Raw genomic sequence first — 19,788 nt, forward strand, 5'->3', positions numbered from 1 at the left:
CCAACCCATGGACAGGTCTAAACTGAACTGCTTAAATATTGTTATAATTTTTAAATATTTTATATTTTAAAATAATTTTTACAATTTTAAGAATTCGTAACAAATATTTAATATTTTTTACAACTTTTTACAATTTTTAAGAATGCTTATAAATTTTTTACTATTTTTATAATTTTAATATTTTAAAATATATTTATATATTGTAAAATAATTTTAAATGATTTTACTAATTTTATCAATTTTTACATTTTAAAATAATTTTAATGAGTTTTTACCAATCAATGCTAATTAAATCTGATCAACCTTCGATTACAAATTAAATTGCTACATAATTAATCAACAGTCATATTATCAATCAATATATTACATCATCGATCAACACATCATTGATGATGTGACACATTCTAATTGGCCAAGTTTTTTAAAGCGGTTATGTTTTAAGTATCAAAATGGATAATGGAGAAAAGTTTGAGAAAAAAAATATTTAGGTATCAAAGTGAGAAAATGAATATGGTTCAGGGGCCAAATTAGGAATAAAGCCTGAACAAAAAAAAAAAAAATAGGTATCAAAGTGAAATAACAGGGATAGTTTGAGGGACAAACAAGGATTAAGCCTTTAAGGTACTGTTAGAATGAATACTGATTTCATTCATTTTCAGGAAAGCAATAAGAAATGGCAGCGCGGACTGTTACTCAAGGTCTCAACGTTTTTTCTAAATTTTTATCTGTTAAACTATGGAACTCGCGGATAAAGGAGGCTGTAAATCAAGAAAGTGCCCAAAAAGCCCTTCTTCTCTTTTGCCAAATGAAGCAAAAAGATTTGGAACCAAACAACTTAACCTTTCCATTCGTTGCAAAAGCTTGTGCCAAGCTTTCCGATCTCAAATGCTCCCAATCTGTCCACAGCCAAATCTTGAAATCCCCATTTGGAAACAACATTTTCATTCAAACAGCAGTGGCTGATATGTACGTAAAATGTGATAAAGTGGATTATGCATACAAAGTGTTTGAAAGAATGCCCGAAAGAGATTTGGCGGCTTGGAATGCAATGCTTCTGGGTTTTGCTCAGTTCGGTTTTCTAGGTGAAGTTTTTTGTCTTCTTGATGGGATGAGGTTAGCTGGAATCCACCCTGATTCAGTCACTGTTGTGGGACTTAGTCTGGGAGTTTTGAGTGTGAAGAGTTTGGAATTAGTTAGAGGAATTCATGCCTTTGGGATTCAAAATGGGGTAGCTGCTAATGTTACTGTAGCTAACACTTGGATTTCGGTATATGCCAAATGTGGTGACTTGGCATCGTCTGAGAAGGTTTTTGATGAGATTGATGTGAAGACTGTCATCTCCTGGAATTCCATGATTGCTGGATATGCAAACTTCGAAAATTTTCTTGATGCTTTTGGTTTATATCGAAGGATGTTAGTAGCAGGAATTAGGCCTGATGCAAGCTCTATTGTCAGCTTGATTTCATCTTGCGTGCAACCAGAAGCACTATTTCAAGGAACGCTAATTCATTCTCATGGAATCAAATTGGGTTGTGACTTGAACTTATCTGTAACCAATACCCTTATATCCATGTATTCCAAGTGTGGAGATGTTAATTCTGCAAGACTCTTATTTGACTGCATGTCTGATAGGACACATGTTTCGTGGACTGTTATGATTAGTGGATATGCTGAGAAAGGAAATATGGATGAGGCAATGTCCTTATTTTTTTCAATGGAAAAAGTTGGTGAGACACCTGATTTGGTTACTATACTTTCTTTGCTTTCAGGTTGCAGCAAGACAGGGTCCCTTGAGCTTGGAAAATTAATTGACAGTTATGCCAAATCTAAAGAGTTCAAAGATAATATAATGGTTTGTAATGCTCTAATAGACATGTATTCGAAATGTGGTAGTATAGTTGAGGCTAAGGAGGTCTTTCATGCCATGCGTGAGAAGACTATTGTTTCTTGGACTACCATGATCTCTGGTTGTGCTATGAATGGACAATTTGAAGAAGCTTTGGACCTTTTCCATCAGATGAGGAGTTTGGGCTTGAAACCTAACCACATAACGTTCCTTGTTGTCCTTCAAGCTTGCACTCATGCAGGCTTTCTTGATAAAGGATGGGAGTTCTTCAATATGATGACCATAGTTTATGATATCAGTCCTGGATTAGATCATTATTCATGTATGGCAGATCTTCTTGGACGTAAAGGTAAGCTAAAAGAAGCTTTGGAGTTTGTTCTAAATATGCCAATTGAACCAGATGCTGCCATACTGAGTGCATTGCTTAGTGCTTGCAAGGTTCACCAGAACATTGAGATTGGTAAGTACGTAGCAAGTCGTTTGCTTGAGATGGAGCCTCAAGAGGCTGCCCCATATGTGGAGATGGCAAATATATATGCATCAACTGGAAAGTGGGATAGAGTTGCAATGATAAGGTTATTGATGAAACACAACAAAGTGAGCAAATCCCCTGGGGAAAGCCTCATTCAGATTAATGGAAAAACACATAGATTTACTGTTGAAGATAGAAGTAACTCTGAAGGTGTGCTTATATTTACTTTGTTGGATGATTTAGCATTGCAATTAAAAGATGATGGATATCTTCTGCATTTGGGGTATATTCCAGAATTTGAATTCATTTGACTCTTTATTGCTTTTATAAAAAAAATTAAAAGTTTGTTTAATATTATAAGTAATCTTTTATAGTTTTAAAGACTCATGGTGATATATATTCCGATATAATACGTAAATGTATCTAAGAATAGCATCATACATCAAATTTCTCACTTTTCCATAAATAAAATACATAAACAGAAACACCCTCGATCACAATGTTGTAGCCTTTTATCCCTAGGAAATTTGAGAGCCAGAGTGAATGCCCTGCCCTCGAATCATTTGTGCAAGGCCTCCAATGATGAAACCATCCATATCCCTTGCCACCACACCCGCACCACCACTATGATGGCTTGCAAAGTAAGCACCCACCACGTTAAGCTTGATAGCTTGCACAAGAGGAGAAGCCCACTTCACATGCCGTGGTTATCTTGCAAACAGAAGTTAGCTTGCAGCGTCCGTGCACGATTAAAGTCCCCTCTAAGAGGAGTTTCTTTCCCTGCAGCACAAACTCGTTACGCATATTCCAAATTTGCGAAAACAAAACAATAACGCTAGAGAAACCATGAATATCCATGACCTCATAGAACTTCCAAGCCAATCCATGTAATCCGTGTAATTATCATCAAGGAGACTCTCATGCAACCCCCCTAGTGTAAGAACCTCTTTAGCATAAGCACAAACCCTAATAGCATGAATAATATCTCCCGAGCCATTCTCACATCTTATACAAGCGGGATCATTTGACATTGGAGTAGTAACTACCTTTATTGAAGTAGGTAAAATTCTATGATCAAGTCTCCACCCAAAAATTTTAATCTTTGGGAGATTCTTGATTTTTCCAAAAAGTTTAATGCCAAAACTCTCTATGGGGACTAGCATCCAACTCATTGAGTAACAAATTGTACTCAAATTGTGTAGAATAGACCCAGAGCTTGCATGCCTCCAAACCAAAACATCCTATGAAGGCACAATAGGAATCGGCAGTTGCAAGATAGATTATGTATCACTATCAGAAAACAAGTAGTGCAACATCCCCAAAATCCCATGATGAAAGGTTTTCGACCCCACCTGATTTTCTCAGGAACTCAAGAGCACAATAGGACTTGAGGCACCTAACTTATCCTCTAATGGTCGAATGTAATTTCCATTGCTCAACCTCCAAAAACAGCCTGACAAGAGTGTATCAATAGCCTGTGAAATACTAAACCAAACATATGAATGCTTATCTACCAATATAGCATAAAAAAGTGTTACCATGAGGGAGATATTTCACATTAAAGACCTTATAACAAAGAATTTTTGTGGTGCAAAAACCTCCCAACAAGGTCCATTCACACCCTTCGTTAAAATTTAAAATAATCAAGAGCAAAACAATATTAAAACTAGATGCGGAAGCGTACCTAAATTCATGAATTCTTAAAGTTTTTTTGGATCTTGGGGATTTCATCTTCCAAATTAGCACACAAGAAATTTAGAGAATATTTGCTCTTTCTTTTCTAAAGATGGGATATTAGAAAAGTTATCTTGTGTGTAATTTGGGAACCATAACCATAATATATATAACTTTGGCACATTAACCCTAATTCCTAATGTAACACCCCTTACTCGGCCCGGTCGCCAGACCCAAATAATAAAATGCTACGACAAACTTCAACAATCGACAAATAACTTTCTAAACAAAACTCAAATATTGATATTTAAACCATATATATATATATATATATATATATATGAGCATATTAGAACTTTTGAACTCTACAAGGACCTAATTTGTAAAATTCGAGCAAATAGTTTAACTGTCAATTTTGAAAATCCACAATTGGTATCGATACTAAATCGGTACCTCACTATAATTCGATACCAAAACTCAATTATTTTTTCTTTGCAAAACAAGGGTATCGATAATTATTTTATGGTATCGATATTTTATGAGAAAGTATCGATACTTAAATAAAAATCGATACTATTTTGACATTCTGTTTATTTTAATACTGTACATAATAACAAGTATTGATACGAATGCTAAAAATATCGATACCTGGGTCAGGAATGGTAAAAACTATATTTAAAAGGTTCATTTCAAGACCAGAATTCACATAAACTCAAATGATAAGCTTAGATACACAACTCAATTCAAAAACACAAGTTTTCATATCAAACACATTATTAAAATCAACCAACCTAGATCCCTAAACAATGTACCTCAATTTCAAACTAACTAAATACATATATATATTTATATATCTACAACTAAACTATTAAATCATTGACACATCTAAACCATTTACATTATACCAAACAAAACTAGTTGAGCAAACAAATGCAAATTCACTTCTCCCTAATTAATATATTCACCTTCAACTACTCAAGTATCAAATGGCCATACCATGGATTACCTCATCTATTTAGACATTTGACAAGGAAATCATTCAACCAAACATATCATCAACAACAAAGATACCACCAATACTTTCACAGTCACATATATAAACACATAACTTATATAAATTACCAACCAAAACACAAACTAACCATTAAATTACAAAATAAGCTTTAACTCAAAAGACTTCCTAAGTACATGTCAAACCAAAATAAGAGCATCACTAATGCTTGAGTTCAGGATTGTTGTTGGATGCTGAGTTGACGAGTGAACCGTAAAATACCTAACCTGGCACAAAAAACAAAACTGTACGCTGAGTATAATTCAATGGTATTTCTATAATCGAATAATAAATATATTATAAAGGTTATAATGCATTTTAACATGTCAATATACAAGTCTTATTACATCACCTATTATTCAATCTAATTACATATCTTAAACCAAGTTATAAAATAATATCCACTATCTACCCCTGTTTAAATTTCATTATACTTAATTTCGTAGTTCTACAATATAATTTCATCAACCAATATTTAATTCACATATGTTCCAGCACAACTCATCACAAGTCGAATTCAATTGCATGATATTATTGACATATCCTATTTTTAAATCTATTCAAATTAGTCATTATCACGAAAACTAATTCATATTGATTCAATTCAGCTCGTTCTATCATTTCCAGCTTACCTCATGTATAACCATGCAGTGTAGTTGATAAATGCAACAATTAAAAATGTTCGAGTTATAGAAATACAAACTGTAAATTTCGAGCTATTCGTTCATGACTTTGTCTTTTCCTTTTTATCTTGGGGTATTCAGGTCGACATTAGCAATTAAAGCTTAACAATTCTAAACCCTTGGCCCGTTCGTCTTTTTCCTCTTCCTATTAATTTCGAAAGTTACTACATGCAAAGAGAAATAAAGCTTCTTTTTCCTTCCACTCTTATTTTATTTCCTAAGTTTAATTAACTATTTTATTATTAATGTTAATTTACTTAAAATTTCATTACAAATTCTAATATATTGGCACATGTTACTGTCCACTCAATTAAACCATACTATAAAAGTCTCTTAATCATGCTCTACATTATAATTTAATAATAATTAAACTTGTGATACTTTTATGATTTAGTCTTTGTACCATAATTAAGTACTAATTCAATACAATTAATGACCAAAATTCAATACACTTATAAAATAATCCCGTAAATTATTAAATATTTACAAGCTCAATTTATAAAAACAAGGTCCCGATACCTCATTTTTCAAAACCATTGATTTTCAGTACAGACCACTTGTACCTTGATTAATTGATCAGTTAGTAAAATCTATCAAATCAAAATCCCATATAATACTAAAATAAATTTGTAAATATCATTAAATAATATTTACAGACTCAACCATCAGAGACGAGATTCCAAAACCACTATTTCCAGTATACTATCTTTTAGGTTGTTACGATTCTCCCATCATTTAAGAAATTTCATCCCCGAAATTTACTTGGAGAAGGTGGGGTACTAAGATTTCAGTTCCAAATCAATTAATCTATTTGCAATCCTTTGTTATCGATCCTCAGACTCATTTGATCTTGCTCATATGTTATAAATTTATTGATCTTGCTCAGACTCAAGTCAGATACATAGATTAACTAACTTGTATCCCAATCTAGCATTGTAATTGCATCACCGGACAAGACCAAAACAATCATACTGACACATAAGTGTTTTATCGGAAGAATTAACGCAATTAAACTGGCACACACAGTGCATCATCGAATAATACCAAAGCAACATACTGGCACACATAGTGCATTATTGGATAAAACCGAATCAACATACTGGCACATATAGTGCATCATTGGATAATACCGAAGCAACATATTGGCACACACAATGCATCATCAGGTAATACCGAAGCAACATACTGGCGCACACAGTGCATCATCAGGTAATACCGAAGTAAGATACCGGCACACACAGTGCATCATCAGGTAATACCGAAGCAACATACTAGCACACATAGTGCATCATTAAGCAATACCGAAGAAACATACTAGCACACATAGTGCATTATCGGTTAATACCGAAGCAACATACTGGCACACATAGTGTATCATTGGGTAATACCGAAGCAACATATTGGCACACACAGTGCATCATTGGATAATATCGAAGCAACATACTGGCACACATAGTGCATCATTGGATAATATCGAAGAACTACTGACACATACAATGAATCATCAGATAATACCGAAGTATAACCTGCACATTTAATAACCAACCAATTTTTAATATCATTATGTACTCATCTCACGATCTATCAATCCCAACATCATTATTAGATATCAAATTATCAAATATCATTATATGCTTCAATTCAATTTATACTAACAATCTAATACCAATCAAGTCCAAATTTTCTATCCTACTCAACTCAGTCTGATTCTTAATATTTAGTACTCATAATAACCATTCAATATGTCCATGAACAAATAATTTGATTTTAAACCATGAAAGTATACGTACCAAATCCTCGTGCTATTGATTCACCCGCAAAGTTTCCTCGACCTTTTCCTGTCGGATTAGATCTTTAGGTAGAAGCAAGAATATTATCAACATTTCTTAGACAATTTCGAGCGATATGCTCTAAAGATCCGCATTGAAAACATGCTCTCATTTTCTTCCAACATTCACTTTTATGTTTTCTGCCACAAAGTTCACAGTTCGAAATAATTATGTCCTTTTTCAACTTTTTAATGTTGCCAATAGATACCAATGATTGTTTAACATGATCTTTCTTAGAGTCTACATTCGATGGAATTGGTTTCTCAAAATCTCAAGACTCTCTATTCATTTAAGCAGAGGTTGTGAGCCCATAGTCTCTACTCTCTTTCAAAATACTTGAGAAGACTCGCCTTTCTTATCTAAGCCTAAGGCTTGTTCAACCGTTTTTGCTCGTTCAACTAGGTCAGGGAATTCTTTTATTTTATGCGAGATCAACTGAACTCAAAGGTCATCTCGCATTTCCCGGAGGAATCGCTTACAACTTTCTTCTTCAGTCGGAACAAGTTCTAGAGCGTGCTTACTAAGTTGTAGAAATTCACATTCGTAATCAACCACTAACATCTCACTCTACTTTAACAATAAAAGCTCTTGTTTCTTATCTTCCAGATATATTTCTCTAACGTACTTCTTCTAAAATTCCTTTTGAAAGAACCCCTAGTTGGCTCTTTCCGTAGGTACGTGGCGTGTCACCGTTTGCCACCACGTATACGATTCTCTTTACAATGAGAAACAACACAAATAACACATTCGTAGAGCATACGTTCTAACTGTTGAAGTACTCGATTTGTTGCCTCTAACCAAATCTCGGCCGCCAAAGGATCGACCCCTTTTACTACTATAAACTCTATGGCATTGTACTTTTGTAATTCTTTTATCAGAGCTCGTTTAGTAGCAGTTGCTAAGGTGGTTTATGGAGTAGTTCTCACTATTCTTTGAAAAATTTCTGCTATCTTTCGAGGTAATCCCTCGTTACCTCGATCTTCTTATCAAGTTCCCATAGTTCTATTTTCTTGCGCACTGACAAAATCTTCACTAGATGCTTCAACCCCGGTCTTGTTTTCATTCTCAATAGAGTGACTATTGTTATTCATGTAGTCAATATCAACATTTCTCAATTCTCCTGATATTTTCAACTATAAAATAAAAGAATTTATTCATCAGCATCCAAATCCCAACTTAACCTTGACTCAACATTGGCATGTACCTATACACTCAATTCGGAGCTCGATTTAGTTTGAAAATTGACTAAACCTATAGCTATGATACCACTAAATGTAGCACCTCTTACCCATCTCAGTTGTCGGACCCAAGTAATAAGATGCTACGAAAAACTTCAACAATCGACAAATACATTTATAAAAAAACTCAAATATTTATCTTTAAACCGTATATATATGAGCATATTAGAACTTTTGAAGTCTACAAGGACCTAATTTGTAAAATTTGAGCATATACTAAGATTGAATTGTAAAATTTTAAAGTTTAACTGTCAATTTTGAAAATTCACAATTGGTATCGATACTAAATCGATACCTCACTATAAATTGATACCAAAATTCAATTATTTTTCTTTACTGAAACAAGGGTATTGATAATTATTTTATGGTATCGATATTTTATGAGAAAGTATCTATACTTAAATAAAAATCGATACCATTTTGGCATTCTATTCATTTTAAAATCGTACATAATAACAAGTATCGATACCAATGCTAAAAATATCGATACCTAGGTCAGAATGGTAAAAATATATTCAAAAGATTCATTTCATGACCAAAATTCACATAAACTCAAATGATAAGCTTAAATGTACTTATAGATACACAACTCAATTCAAAAACAAAAGTTTTCATATGAAACACATTATTAAAATCAACCAACCTAGATCCCTAAACAATGTATCTCAATTTCGAACTAACTAAATAAATATTTTTATATATATCTAGAATTAAACTATGAAATCATTGATACATCTCAACCATTTACATTGTACCAAACAAAACTAGTTGAGCAAACAAATGCCAATACACTTCTCCCTAATTAATATATTCACCTTCAACAACTCAAGCATCAAATGTCCATACCATGGTATTACCTCATCTATTTAGACATTTGACAAGGAAATCATTCAACCAAACATATCATCATCAACAAAGATACCACTAATACTTTCACACTCATATATATAAAAACATAACTTATATAAATTACCAACAAAAACACAAACTAACCATTAAATTACAAAATGAGCTTTAACTCAAAAGACTTCCTAAGTACATGCCAAACCAAAATAAGAGCATCACTAACGCTTGAGTTTAGGATTGTTGTTGGATGCTGAGTTGACGAGTGGACTGTAAAATACCTAACCTGGCACGGAAAATAAAATTGTACGTTGAGTATAATTTAGTGGTATATCTATAATCGAATAATAAAATATATTATAAAGGTTATAATGCATTTTAACATGTCAATATAAAAGTCCTATTACATCACCTATTATTCAATCTAATCACATATCTTAAACTGAGCTTATAAACGAATATCCACTATCTACCCTTGTTTAAATTTCATTATACTTAATTTCAGAGTTCTACAATATAATTTCATCAACCAATCTTTAGCTCACATATGTTCCAACACAACTCATCACAAGTCAAATTCAATTGCAAGATAATATCGATATATACTATTTTCAAATCTATTCAAATTAGTCCTTATCACGAAAACTAATTCAAATTGATTCAATTCAGCTCGTTCAATCATTTCCAGCTTACCTTATGTTATAACCATGCAACGCAGTTCATAAATGCAACAATTAAAAAGGTTCAGGTTATAGAAATACAAACTGTAAACTGTAAACTATTCGTTCATGACTTTGTCTTTTCCTTTTTGTCTTGGGGTATTCAGGTAGAAGTTAGCAATTAAAGCTTAAAAATTCTAAACCCTTGGCCTGTTTGTCTTCTTCCTCTGCCCATTTGTTTCAAAAGTTGCTACATGCAAAGAGAAATAAAGTTTCTCTTTCCTTCCACTCTTATTTTATTTCCTAAGTTTAATTAACTATTTTATTATTAATGTTAATTTACTTAAAATTTCATTACAAATTCTAATACATTGGCACATGTTATTGTCCACTCAATTAAACCATTGGTTTAATTGCTATAAAAGTCCCTTAATCATGTTCTACATTCTAATTTAATAATAATTAAATTTGTGATACTTTTATGATTTAGTTCTTGTACCATAATTAAGTACTAATTGTTACAATTAATTGATCAAAATTCAATTTACTTATAAAACAATCCAAGAAATCATTAAATATTTATAAGTGAATTTATGAAATGAGGTCTCGATACCTCATTTTTCAAAACCATTGGCTTTTGGTATAGACCACTTGTACCTTGATTAATTGATCAGTTAATAAAATCCGTCAAATCAAAATCTCATATAATACTAAAATAAATTAGTAAATATTATTAAATAATATTTACAGACTCAACCATTGAAAAATGGGATTTCGAAACCACCATTTTTAGCACCACTACCTTTTGGGCCGTTACACCTAATCAATCCATCTTTAATTAAAAAGTAGTTACTAGAGTATCTATATATATTTGACCTATACTTTATTCAATAATTAAAGCATAATAAACCTTAACAAAATTAGATCACTTTTAATTTGGGCTAACCTATTATGATAGTAAATAATAACATGTAATTACTCTTATTATATATGTAATGTCCAAATTTTCCAACAATTTTCCACTTAGACCACATATATATACTAATTACTCTATAATTACATGTCATTATATAACCTTATGAGCTCAAAATTTTACTATCATATCCAAAAGGTATTCCAAACAATCTCGTCCATTAATTATGTTAACATACAAAGGCGACTTTCTTTACATATATTGTAACTAAATCCATCTCGATCACGTATATTAACTCAACCAAATGATATAGATCAAGTATGGATGTATAACATGGAAATTACATGCAATATGATCAAACATATCTATTTTCAACTAGTCCTTTTTAAACTTAAGTGAGGTCAATATCAACATAACAAAACAAAGTGAATAAACTGAATACTTCATTTCTGATCAGAAAATACCCAAATATATAAATGTTTGAGAACAGAAATAAACTAAATAAAATACAAACTCCAACTAAATCATTATATCCTCAAATAATGTACCACCTATATGAGCAGTGTGTTCATGAAAGACCTTGGGTGATAAATTGTAAGCGGATCCGCTATCATGAAGTTTGTCCCAATGTGCTCTATGGATATTTGTTTATTTTGCACTCTTTCTTTCACAACTAGGAACTTTATGTCAATATGCTTTGACTTAGATGAACCTCTATTGTTGTTGGAATACAGCACCACTGACTTATTATCACAAAATAATTTAAGTGGTTTTTCTACATTTTCCATAATGCGTAGCCCAGTGACAAAGTTCCGTAACTATATTTCATGGTTTGACACTTGTAGCTTCATCCAGTATGGTAGTAGATTTTGGGACCGCAAATATGAGGTTAAACATTTATTTTATTATTATTTTATGGTCTACAGCATGATAGAAATATCGTATAAAAATTTTGTTAAGAAATTTTACTGTTTACATGCTCAATTTGATAAAAATGACTAAATTGCGTAAAGTGCAAAAGTTGAGTTCTAATAACTAAAGGTATTAAATAGCCATAGAACATTAATGTGGAGGTTATTATATGGTAATTAGCCCATTAGTATGTTAGTGGATGATAATGGCTTGGCAATTTTGTAAATTGAATTAATTTTAAAAGTTAATTAAGTACTTAATTAATAAATGATAAGTTAAAATAAAATTAAAATTGCTATCATATTTTTCCATCTTCTTCCACCGATTTTAAAGAGGAAAGGAAGCCATTTTCATCTTTAACATTCGGCCGTATTTAATCCTGCAATTAGGTATGCATTTTTGTCCCGTTTTTAAAGATTTCTATGTTTTCGGGATCATTGTAGCTTAATCTAGCTAGCCCGGGGACTAATTTGTGAATTTTTTAAACTATTAGGGTTTTACCATTGATGAATATATGTGAGTTTTGAAGTTTAATGATAGATAATGAATGGTTGTTAGATATATAACTTTTGTAAAGGAATTTTAGTGAAATTATCAAATAGGAACTAAGTTGAAAATAGGAAATATTAGGTGGTAAATTTGTGAATTGATGAAATATATGGGCTGCTATTAATATGTGTAAAAATCTTCTATGCTGGGTAAGGATTAAATTGCATGAATTTTATTTTTCAAGCATAGGGATTAAATTGTAAATGAATTAAAAGAATAAGGGTAAAATGGTAATTTTGCCAAAATTACATGTTAGACTAAATTGAATGTGAATTAGATTGAATTGGGTTAAATTTATTCATATAAATCTTGTCAGACCTTGTACGAAGTTAGATGAAAGCAAAGAGAAAATATCAAATTAGTCGCCTCCGTATCTACGTACACTCATCGAGGTAAGTTCGTGTAATTAAATTGTACACTTATATGTCTTAAATTGAATGATACGTTTGTAGATTGTGTAATTGCCATAATTGAATACTGATCGCATATCTGACGACGTACAATAACTACCGAGTCCCGTTTGAACTTTAGGAATTCGTAGGATACAAATGACATGTCATTAGGGTTACCGATTTTAGCTTATATGAGCTTACTGATACACAGCTCGCATGAGCTTACCATTATTCAGCTTGGAGGAGCTTACCGTTTACAGCTCGTAAGAGTATATCGATTCAGAGCTTGTATGAGCATACGTATATAGGAATTGATGGATTACAGTTCAGTACACCTCGTGTGTACTACCTGCGTATCCCATGATAATCTAAATGGTTCAACAGGCATAGTTCTGTTACGAGATTATATGAGTTTGATATGAACTATTACAAGTATTTACATGAAATACATAAAAGTGATGTTACATGATACATTGGTATATGAAATGAATAATTCATGTATATGAAATGTGATTACTTGTTGAATTCATCCATGTGTATTGGATTTTATATATGATTTACATGGCTAATATGTTGATGAACATGTTTTTAGTCTTTTGGTTAAATTGGTTGGGATATGCTATGTTAGCTTACCTTAATTGTGATTTAAAATGGTAAGTTAAATTCTAAGTTCTATGAACTTACTAAGCTTAAATGCTTACTCTATGTTATTTTTCGTGTTTATAGTTATTTGGAAGCTCGTTCAGGTTGGAAGCTTGTCGGAGCTATATCACACTATCCATCGGCTCTTTTGGTACTTTTAGTTGGTTACATTTTGATTATAATGGCATGTATAGGTTATTTTGGCTAATGTTGACCTATGTGTGATATTGTGGTTGTGGCCATATGCTTTGGCTTGTGTTTTGGTATATTTTGCTATGTGTATTTATAAATGGCTTTATCATGTTTGGTATGTAGCTTGATTTGTGATAGAATGATGAAAGGTAAATGTTAGCTAAATGTGCATTTTGTACATGTGTTTGTGATGTGAAGAATTGGTGATGAATTGGTACCTTGATATGTAAGGTATATATATGTCTGAATATGTTAGTATTTGAAATGCATTTTAGTATCAAATGATATGTTTTGGTAGATAAATGAATTGGTATGAAAGGATGCAAATTAGCTTGGTAAATTGATGGTTTATTTGGTTAAATTATATATATGAAAATACATGTTTTAATATTATCATTTAATAAGGGCATATTGGTTGTATTTGAAATATTACATGTTTAAGACTTGATTTTGGCTTGTTTTGGATGTCTCATTATGGCTTGTTGATGTGCATAATATTGAGTTTAGGTTGGTGCCAAATTGGGTGAGAAATGTGGCTTGGAAAATGACCTATTTTCATCCACACGGGCATAGATACGGGGTGTGTGACGCACAGCCAGGTGACACGGTCGTGTGTCCCCTGTAGCTTCTTAAGGGTACAAGTTAGTATACTTACACGGCTTAGCACACGGGCTTGTGGCTTGGCCGTGTGACCCAAGTCAGTGAGTTGCATGGGTAAGGACACGGCCATGTGTCCCTATTTCGAATGTCCACACGACCTAAAACACAGGCATTTCTCTTAGTTGTGTGACCCCTGTAGCTTTGAAAATTTTAAATGTTTCCGAAATATTTTCTGAGTTTCCAATTTAGTCACCATTTGTTTCTAATGCATAATTTGAGCCTCAAGGGCTCGTATAAGAGACAATATGTATGATTTCGACTGGTTTCTAACATGAATATTTTATGATATGAAATGTTTGAAATTCTATCTGTTTGATTTGTAAATTTTGGTAATGCTCCGTAACCCTGTTTTGGCGATGAATACGGGTTAGGGGTGTTATATTTATTGGTATCAGAGTTACGGTTTAGTCGATTCTCGGATTGAACGTAGCGTGTACGAGTCTAGCTATACATGCCATTATATAACCTGTGATAGTGTGATATCTCTTGGTTATTTTAAGACATGTTTTCGTATAGCAATGACATCCAACCGAGCCGATTCCAATAAAGTAGAAAGTAATGATAGTGCCTCCTTTCACGGTGTAGCTTTGAACGGTGCGAGGCCCGTATCTTAAGGTCAGAGAAGAGAGGCTAAGGAAGCCTTCTTCCAGATGATGAATGAATGGTTCATCGAGTTTGTACGAACGAAGCCGGCTACTCAACAACCTCTACCCCCTCCTGTTCCCTAACTGGTTCCCGTTATTCCTCAAGGTACGAGACTTATTCGAGTTAGTAAGCCTCCTGTTGATAAGATCTGTAAGTACGAGGTTGAAGAATTCTGAGCTATTATCAAGGATGATCCTGAGAGAGCTGAATTCTGGTTAGAGAATACCATCAGGGTTTTTGACGAGTTATCCTATTCACCGACTGAGTGTGTGAAGTGTGCAGTATCTCTACTAAAAGGTTCAGCTTACCAGTGGTGGAATACATTGACTTCTGTAGTGCTGAGAGAGCGTATCACTTGGGAGTTCTTTCAAACCGAGTTCCATAAGAAATACATCAGTCAGAGGTTTCTGGATCAGAAACATAAAGAATTCCTAGAGCTCAAATAGGGTCGGATGACCGTATCAGAATACGAGCAGAATTTATTCGTTTGAGTAAATATGCTCGAGAGGGCATTCCGACTGAGACTGCAATGTGTAAACGGTTTGAAGATGGATTAAACTAAGATATAAAGCTATTAGTCGGGATCCTTGAGTTGAAAAAATTTGTTGTACTGGTTGATGGGGCACATAAAGTCGAAGAGTTGAGTAAAGAGAAAAGACACGCTTAGATTGAAGCCAGAGATTCGAGAAAGAGATTGACTGGAAAATCATACTAGTTAGCATCGAAGAAATCTAAAGAACATCACTACTGTTCTACTGCATCTGTGGGACATTCTAATAAAGATAGAGACACCAGACGCTCCAGTCTTTAGCCTCAAGCTACATCTATAGCGAGTGTGGGTAGTGTTAGAAATACCAGACCTGAGTGCAAGCACTGTAACATGCCACATTATGGTGAGTGTAGAATGAAAACTGGAGCATGTTCCAGATGTGGTTCTTTTGATCACTATCTTAGAGATTGTCTTGAGAAATCTGAGGAAGACAAAGTTCAGATGTCGAGGCCGAGCAATACAACTGCGAGAGGTAGACCACCTCGTAATCCTAGAAATGTGAGTGGTAGCCATGGTGTGACGAAAGAATCTGTTGTGAGATCCGAGGCACAAGCACCAGCTAGGGCCTATGCTATTTGCACAAGCGAGGATGCTTCTGCGCCAGATGTTATTACCAGTACTTTCTCCCTTTATAATACTAATGTAACTGTTTTGATTGATCCCGGATCAACCCATTCGTATGTGTACATGAATTTAGTGTCTAGTAAAAATTTACCTGTTGGGTCCACTAAATTCGTGGTTAAAGTATCGAACCCCTTAGGCCAGTATGTGCTGATTGATAAAGTCTACAAGAATTGTCCTTTGATAACTTGGGGTTACCATTTTCTGGCTGATTTGCTGCTAGTACCGTTCGATGAATTCGATGTGATTTTTGGCATGAATTGTCTAACTCTGCCTGATGCTGTGGTAAATTGTAGACGAAAGCTTATCATATTGAAATGTTAGAATGGTGAGACGTTTCGTATTGAATCAGATAATCTGAGATAAAATTATGTGAAAAAATGTTGTAATGTTTACCTTGCTTATGTATTGGATACTAAGGTGTCTAAATCGAAGCTTGAATCAGTACTAGTGGTTTGTAAGTATCCCGATGTGTTTCGAGAGGAGTTACCTGGATTAATGCCGATCAGAGAGGTCAATTTTGCTATAGAACTTGTACTGTGAACATCACCAATATTGATAGCATCGTACAGAATGGCTCCTACTGAGTTAAAAAAGTTGAAAGCACAGTTGCAAGAGCTAACAGATAGGGGTTTTGCTCAACCTAGTTTTTCACCTTGGGGTGCACCGGTTTTGTTCATTAAGAAAAAGGATAGATCGATGAAATTATGCATTGACTACCATTTGCTCAACAAAGTTACAATCAAGAACAAATATCCACTGCCTCGAATTGACGATTTGTTTGATCAGTTGAAAGGTACCACAGTATTCTTAAAGATTGATCTCCGTTTTGGTTACTATCAACTACGAGTGAAAGATTTAGATGTGCTAAAAACTGCATTCAGAACCAGGTACAGACACTATGAATTTCTTGTGATGCTGTTTGGCTTAACTAATGCACCTGCAGTATTTATGGATTTGATGAACAGAATCTTCAGACCATTTTTGGACAAATTTGTTGTGGTATTTATTGATGATATTCTGATTTATTCCCGAGACGAGTCTGAACATGCCGAGCATTTGAGAATTGTTCTGCAAAATTTGTGAGATATACAATTATTTGCTAAATTTAGCAAATACGAGTTCTGGCTCTGAAAATTTAGTTTTCTAGGACACATAGTATCGGCTGAAGGCACTAGAGTTGATCTGAGTAAGATTTCAACAGTTATTGACTGGAAATCACCGAGAAATGTATTCGAAGTCAAAAGTTTTTTGGGATTAGCTAGCTACTATCAGATATTCGTAAAAGGGTTCTCAATGATAGCTACACCGATGACGCGATTATTACAGAAAGATGTGAAGTTTGAATGGTCTGATAAGTGTCAGCAAAGTTTTAACCAGTTGAAAGCACTATTGACCAAAGCACCAATTCTAGTTTAGCCTGAATCAGGTAAAGAATTCGTGATCTTCAGTGATGCATCTTTAAATGGTTTAGGCTGTGTTTTGATGCAGGAAGGAAAAGTGATAGCTAATGCTTCCAGATAGTTAAAACCACATGAAAAGAATTATTCGGCTCATTATTTAGAGTTAGCAGCTATCGTGTTTGCATTGAAAATTTGGCGAAATCATTTATTCGGTGAAAAATGCCACATATTTACCGATCACAAGAGTTTAAAGTATTTGATGTTGTAGAAATATTTGAATTTGAGACAGCGCAGATGGCTCAAATTTTTGAAAGATTACGAGTTGATCATTGATTATAACCCGAGTAAAGCAAACGTAGTTGCTGATGCTTTGAGTAGAAAGTCCTTGTTTGCTTTGCGAGCGATGAATACTCGACTGTCATTATTTGAAGATGGCTCGATCTTAGCTAAGTTAAAAGCAAGACCAATGTTTTTACAACAAATCTGCGAAGCTCAGAAATGTGATAGTGAGTTGTTAGGTAAACGGGTACAGTGTGAGTTGACTTCTGATTCAGAATTTCAGATAGGTGGAAACACAAAAATTTATGTGTTTTTACATGCCTTTTTTAACGTAAAATCATGCTATTTCAGTTAAATTATTGTAAAAAAATAATTAAATATTATAAAATAATTAAATTATGTTAAAAATATGAACATGATGAATTTTAATTAATTTTATAGTTAATTTTGATTAATTTTGACTATTTTCGACAGATTCGCACAAAGGGCGAAAATTGGCTCGGCAAACAATGCTCGAAGAATAAAATCGAGAAGCAATTTGAAGCATCGAGGCGAATTTATTTCCAGCCTAAGATGGTCCAAAAATGTGTGTTAATTCATAATATAATTAATTTTAATTTATTCCCAATTTGATTTGGGCTAAATAAATTATTATTAATTAATTATGGAAAAAAGGGTCTAGTTGAACCTCATTGGTTGAACCGAATCTAGTGAACCGAACCAGCCACCAATTGGGCTGCCTAGAACCGTCCATATGCTGACCCAAATCAGTATTTTAGCTGACTAAATAAGCTTGCAAATAAGCCCTTGAAGAACTTTCAACCTTGCATTCAAACCCCTCCAAAAAATGCGGCTTTATGGATTTGCCCCAGGCTATTTTTTGCAAAGTTGAATCTCTCAACTTTGCCATGTGTGTGGCCAGCCAAGGGGGGTCTCTTTCACTGATGGAATTTGATATTTTTAGCAGCCAAAATCAGCTATAAAAGCCACCCCTTGCTGATCATTCAACTCATCCCTCATTCACATATCTTCTCTTACAACTCTTCTCTCCCCTCTCACTTTTTCTCTCATTTTCCCATTCAAAGTTCCTTGCTCTTGTGCCAATTTCTCCTCTTGGGAAAGGGGTTTTCTTCAGCCATTTTTGAGCAGTAATTGAGTGTTCGTAGCAGCCTTGACTGGCAAGGACAACAAAGAAGGAAGAACGGAGCAACCTAGTCAAGCCACGGAAAACCACCAGATTTGATTCTTGTTCCTTATCTCTTTAATTTTTGTTGTTTTTATGATGAACATATCTATGAATATTTATGCTATTGGAATGGTTAATTTAATCAGCTTATCTTGAATTTAATTCGTGTTGGGTTGATTGCATTCCGTCCTCTTGATTTGTTAAATTTATGTTTATGCTGTTATAGGCCTCGGTAAAATGTTTGATTAAGTAAAACCATGATTAAGTTATTTTTGCATTACAATTGTAAGATAACTAAAGAATTAATTATTTAAATGCATTGAAATTGTAATTAATGGACACAATAATTAATTAGTGCATGTTAATTCTTCTAAGGTAGCTGAAGATTAGATTAGCATTGTATTTGGCGATACATATGCCTTGATAACTTGCAAGATTATTGTGATTAAAATGTTTCAAGGTAAGGATAATTTGTTACCTCACATAGTCTTTTATATGCTTATTAGGTTGAATTAATCGTTTGAATCGGCATAGGAATATGCGAGAGAT

At 33.5% G+C, this 19,788-nt stretch overlaps 1 protein-coding gene across 1 annotated transcript; it reads left to right on the plus strand.

Annotated features, from left to right (window-relative positions):
* Positions 1–539: 539 nt before the first annotated feature.
* Positions 540–2,631, plus strand: LOC105794259 (pentatricopeptide repeat-containing protein At4g19191, mitochondrial). The gene has a single exon (XM_012623343.2). It carries the CDS (start codon positions 674–676, stop codon positions 2,627–2,629), a length of 1,956 nt encoding a protein of 651 aa, XP_012478797.1. The 5' UTR covers positions 540–673; the 3' UTR covers positions 2,630–2,631.
* The last annotated feature ends 17,157 nt before the right edge of the window (positions 2,632–19,788 follow it).

This window comes from Gossypium raimondii, chromosome 3 (genome assembly GCF_025698545.1).
Source record: "Gossypium raimondii isolate GPD5lz chromosome 3, ASM2569854v1, whole genome shotgun sequence".
In the NCBI taxonomy this organism is placed as follows: Eukaryota; Viridiplantae; Streptophyta; class Magnoliopsida; order Malvales; family Malvaceae; genus Gossypium; species Gossypium raimondii.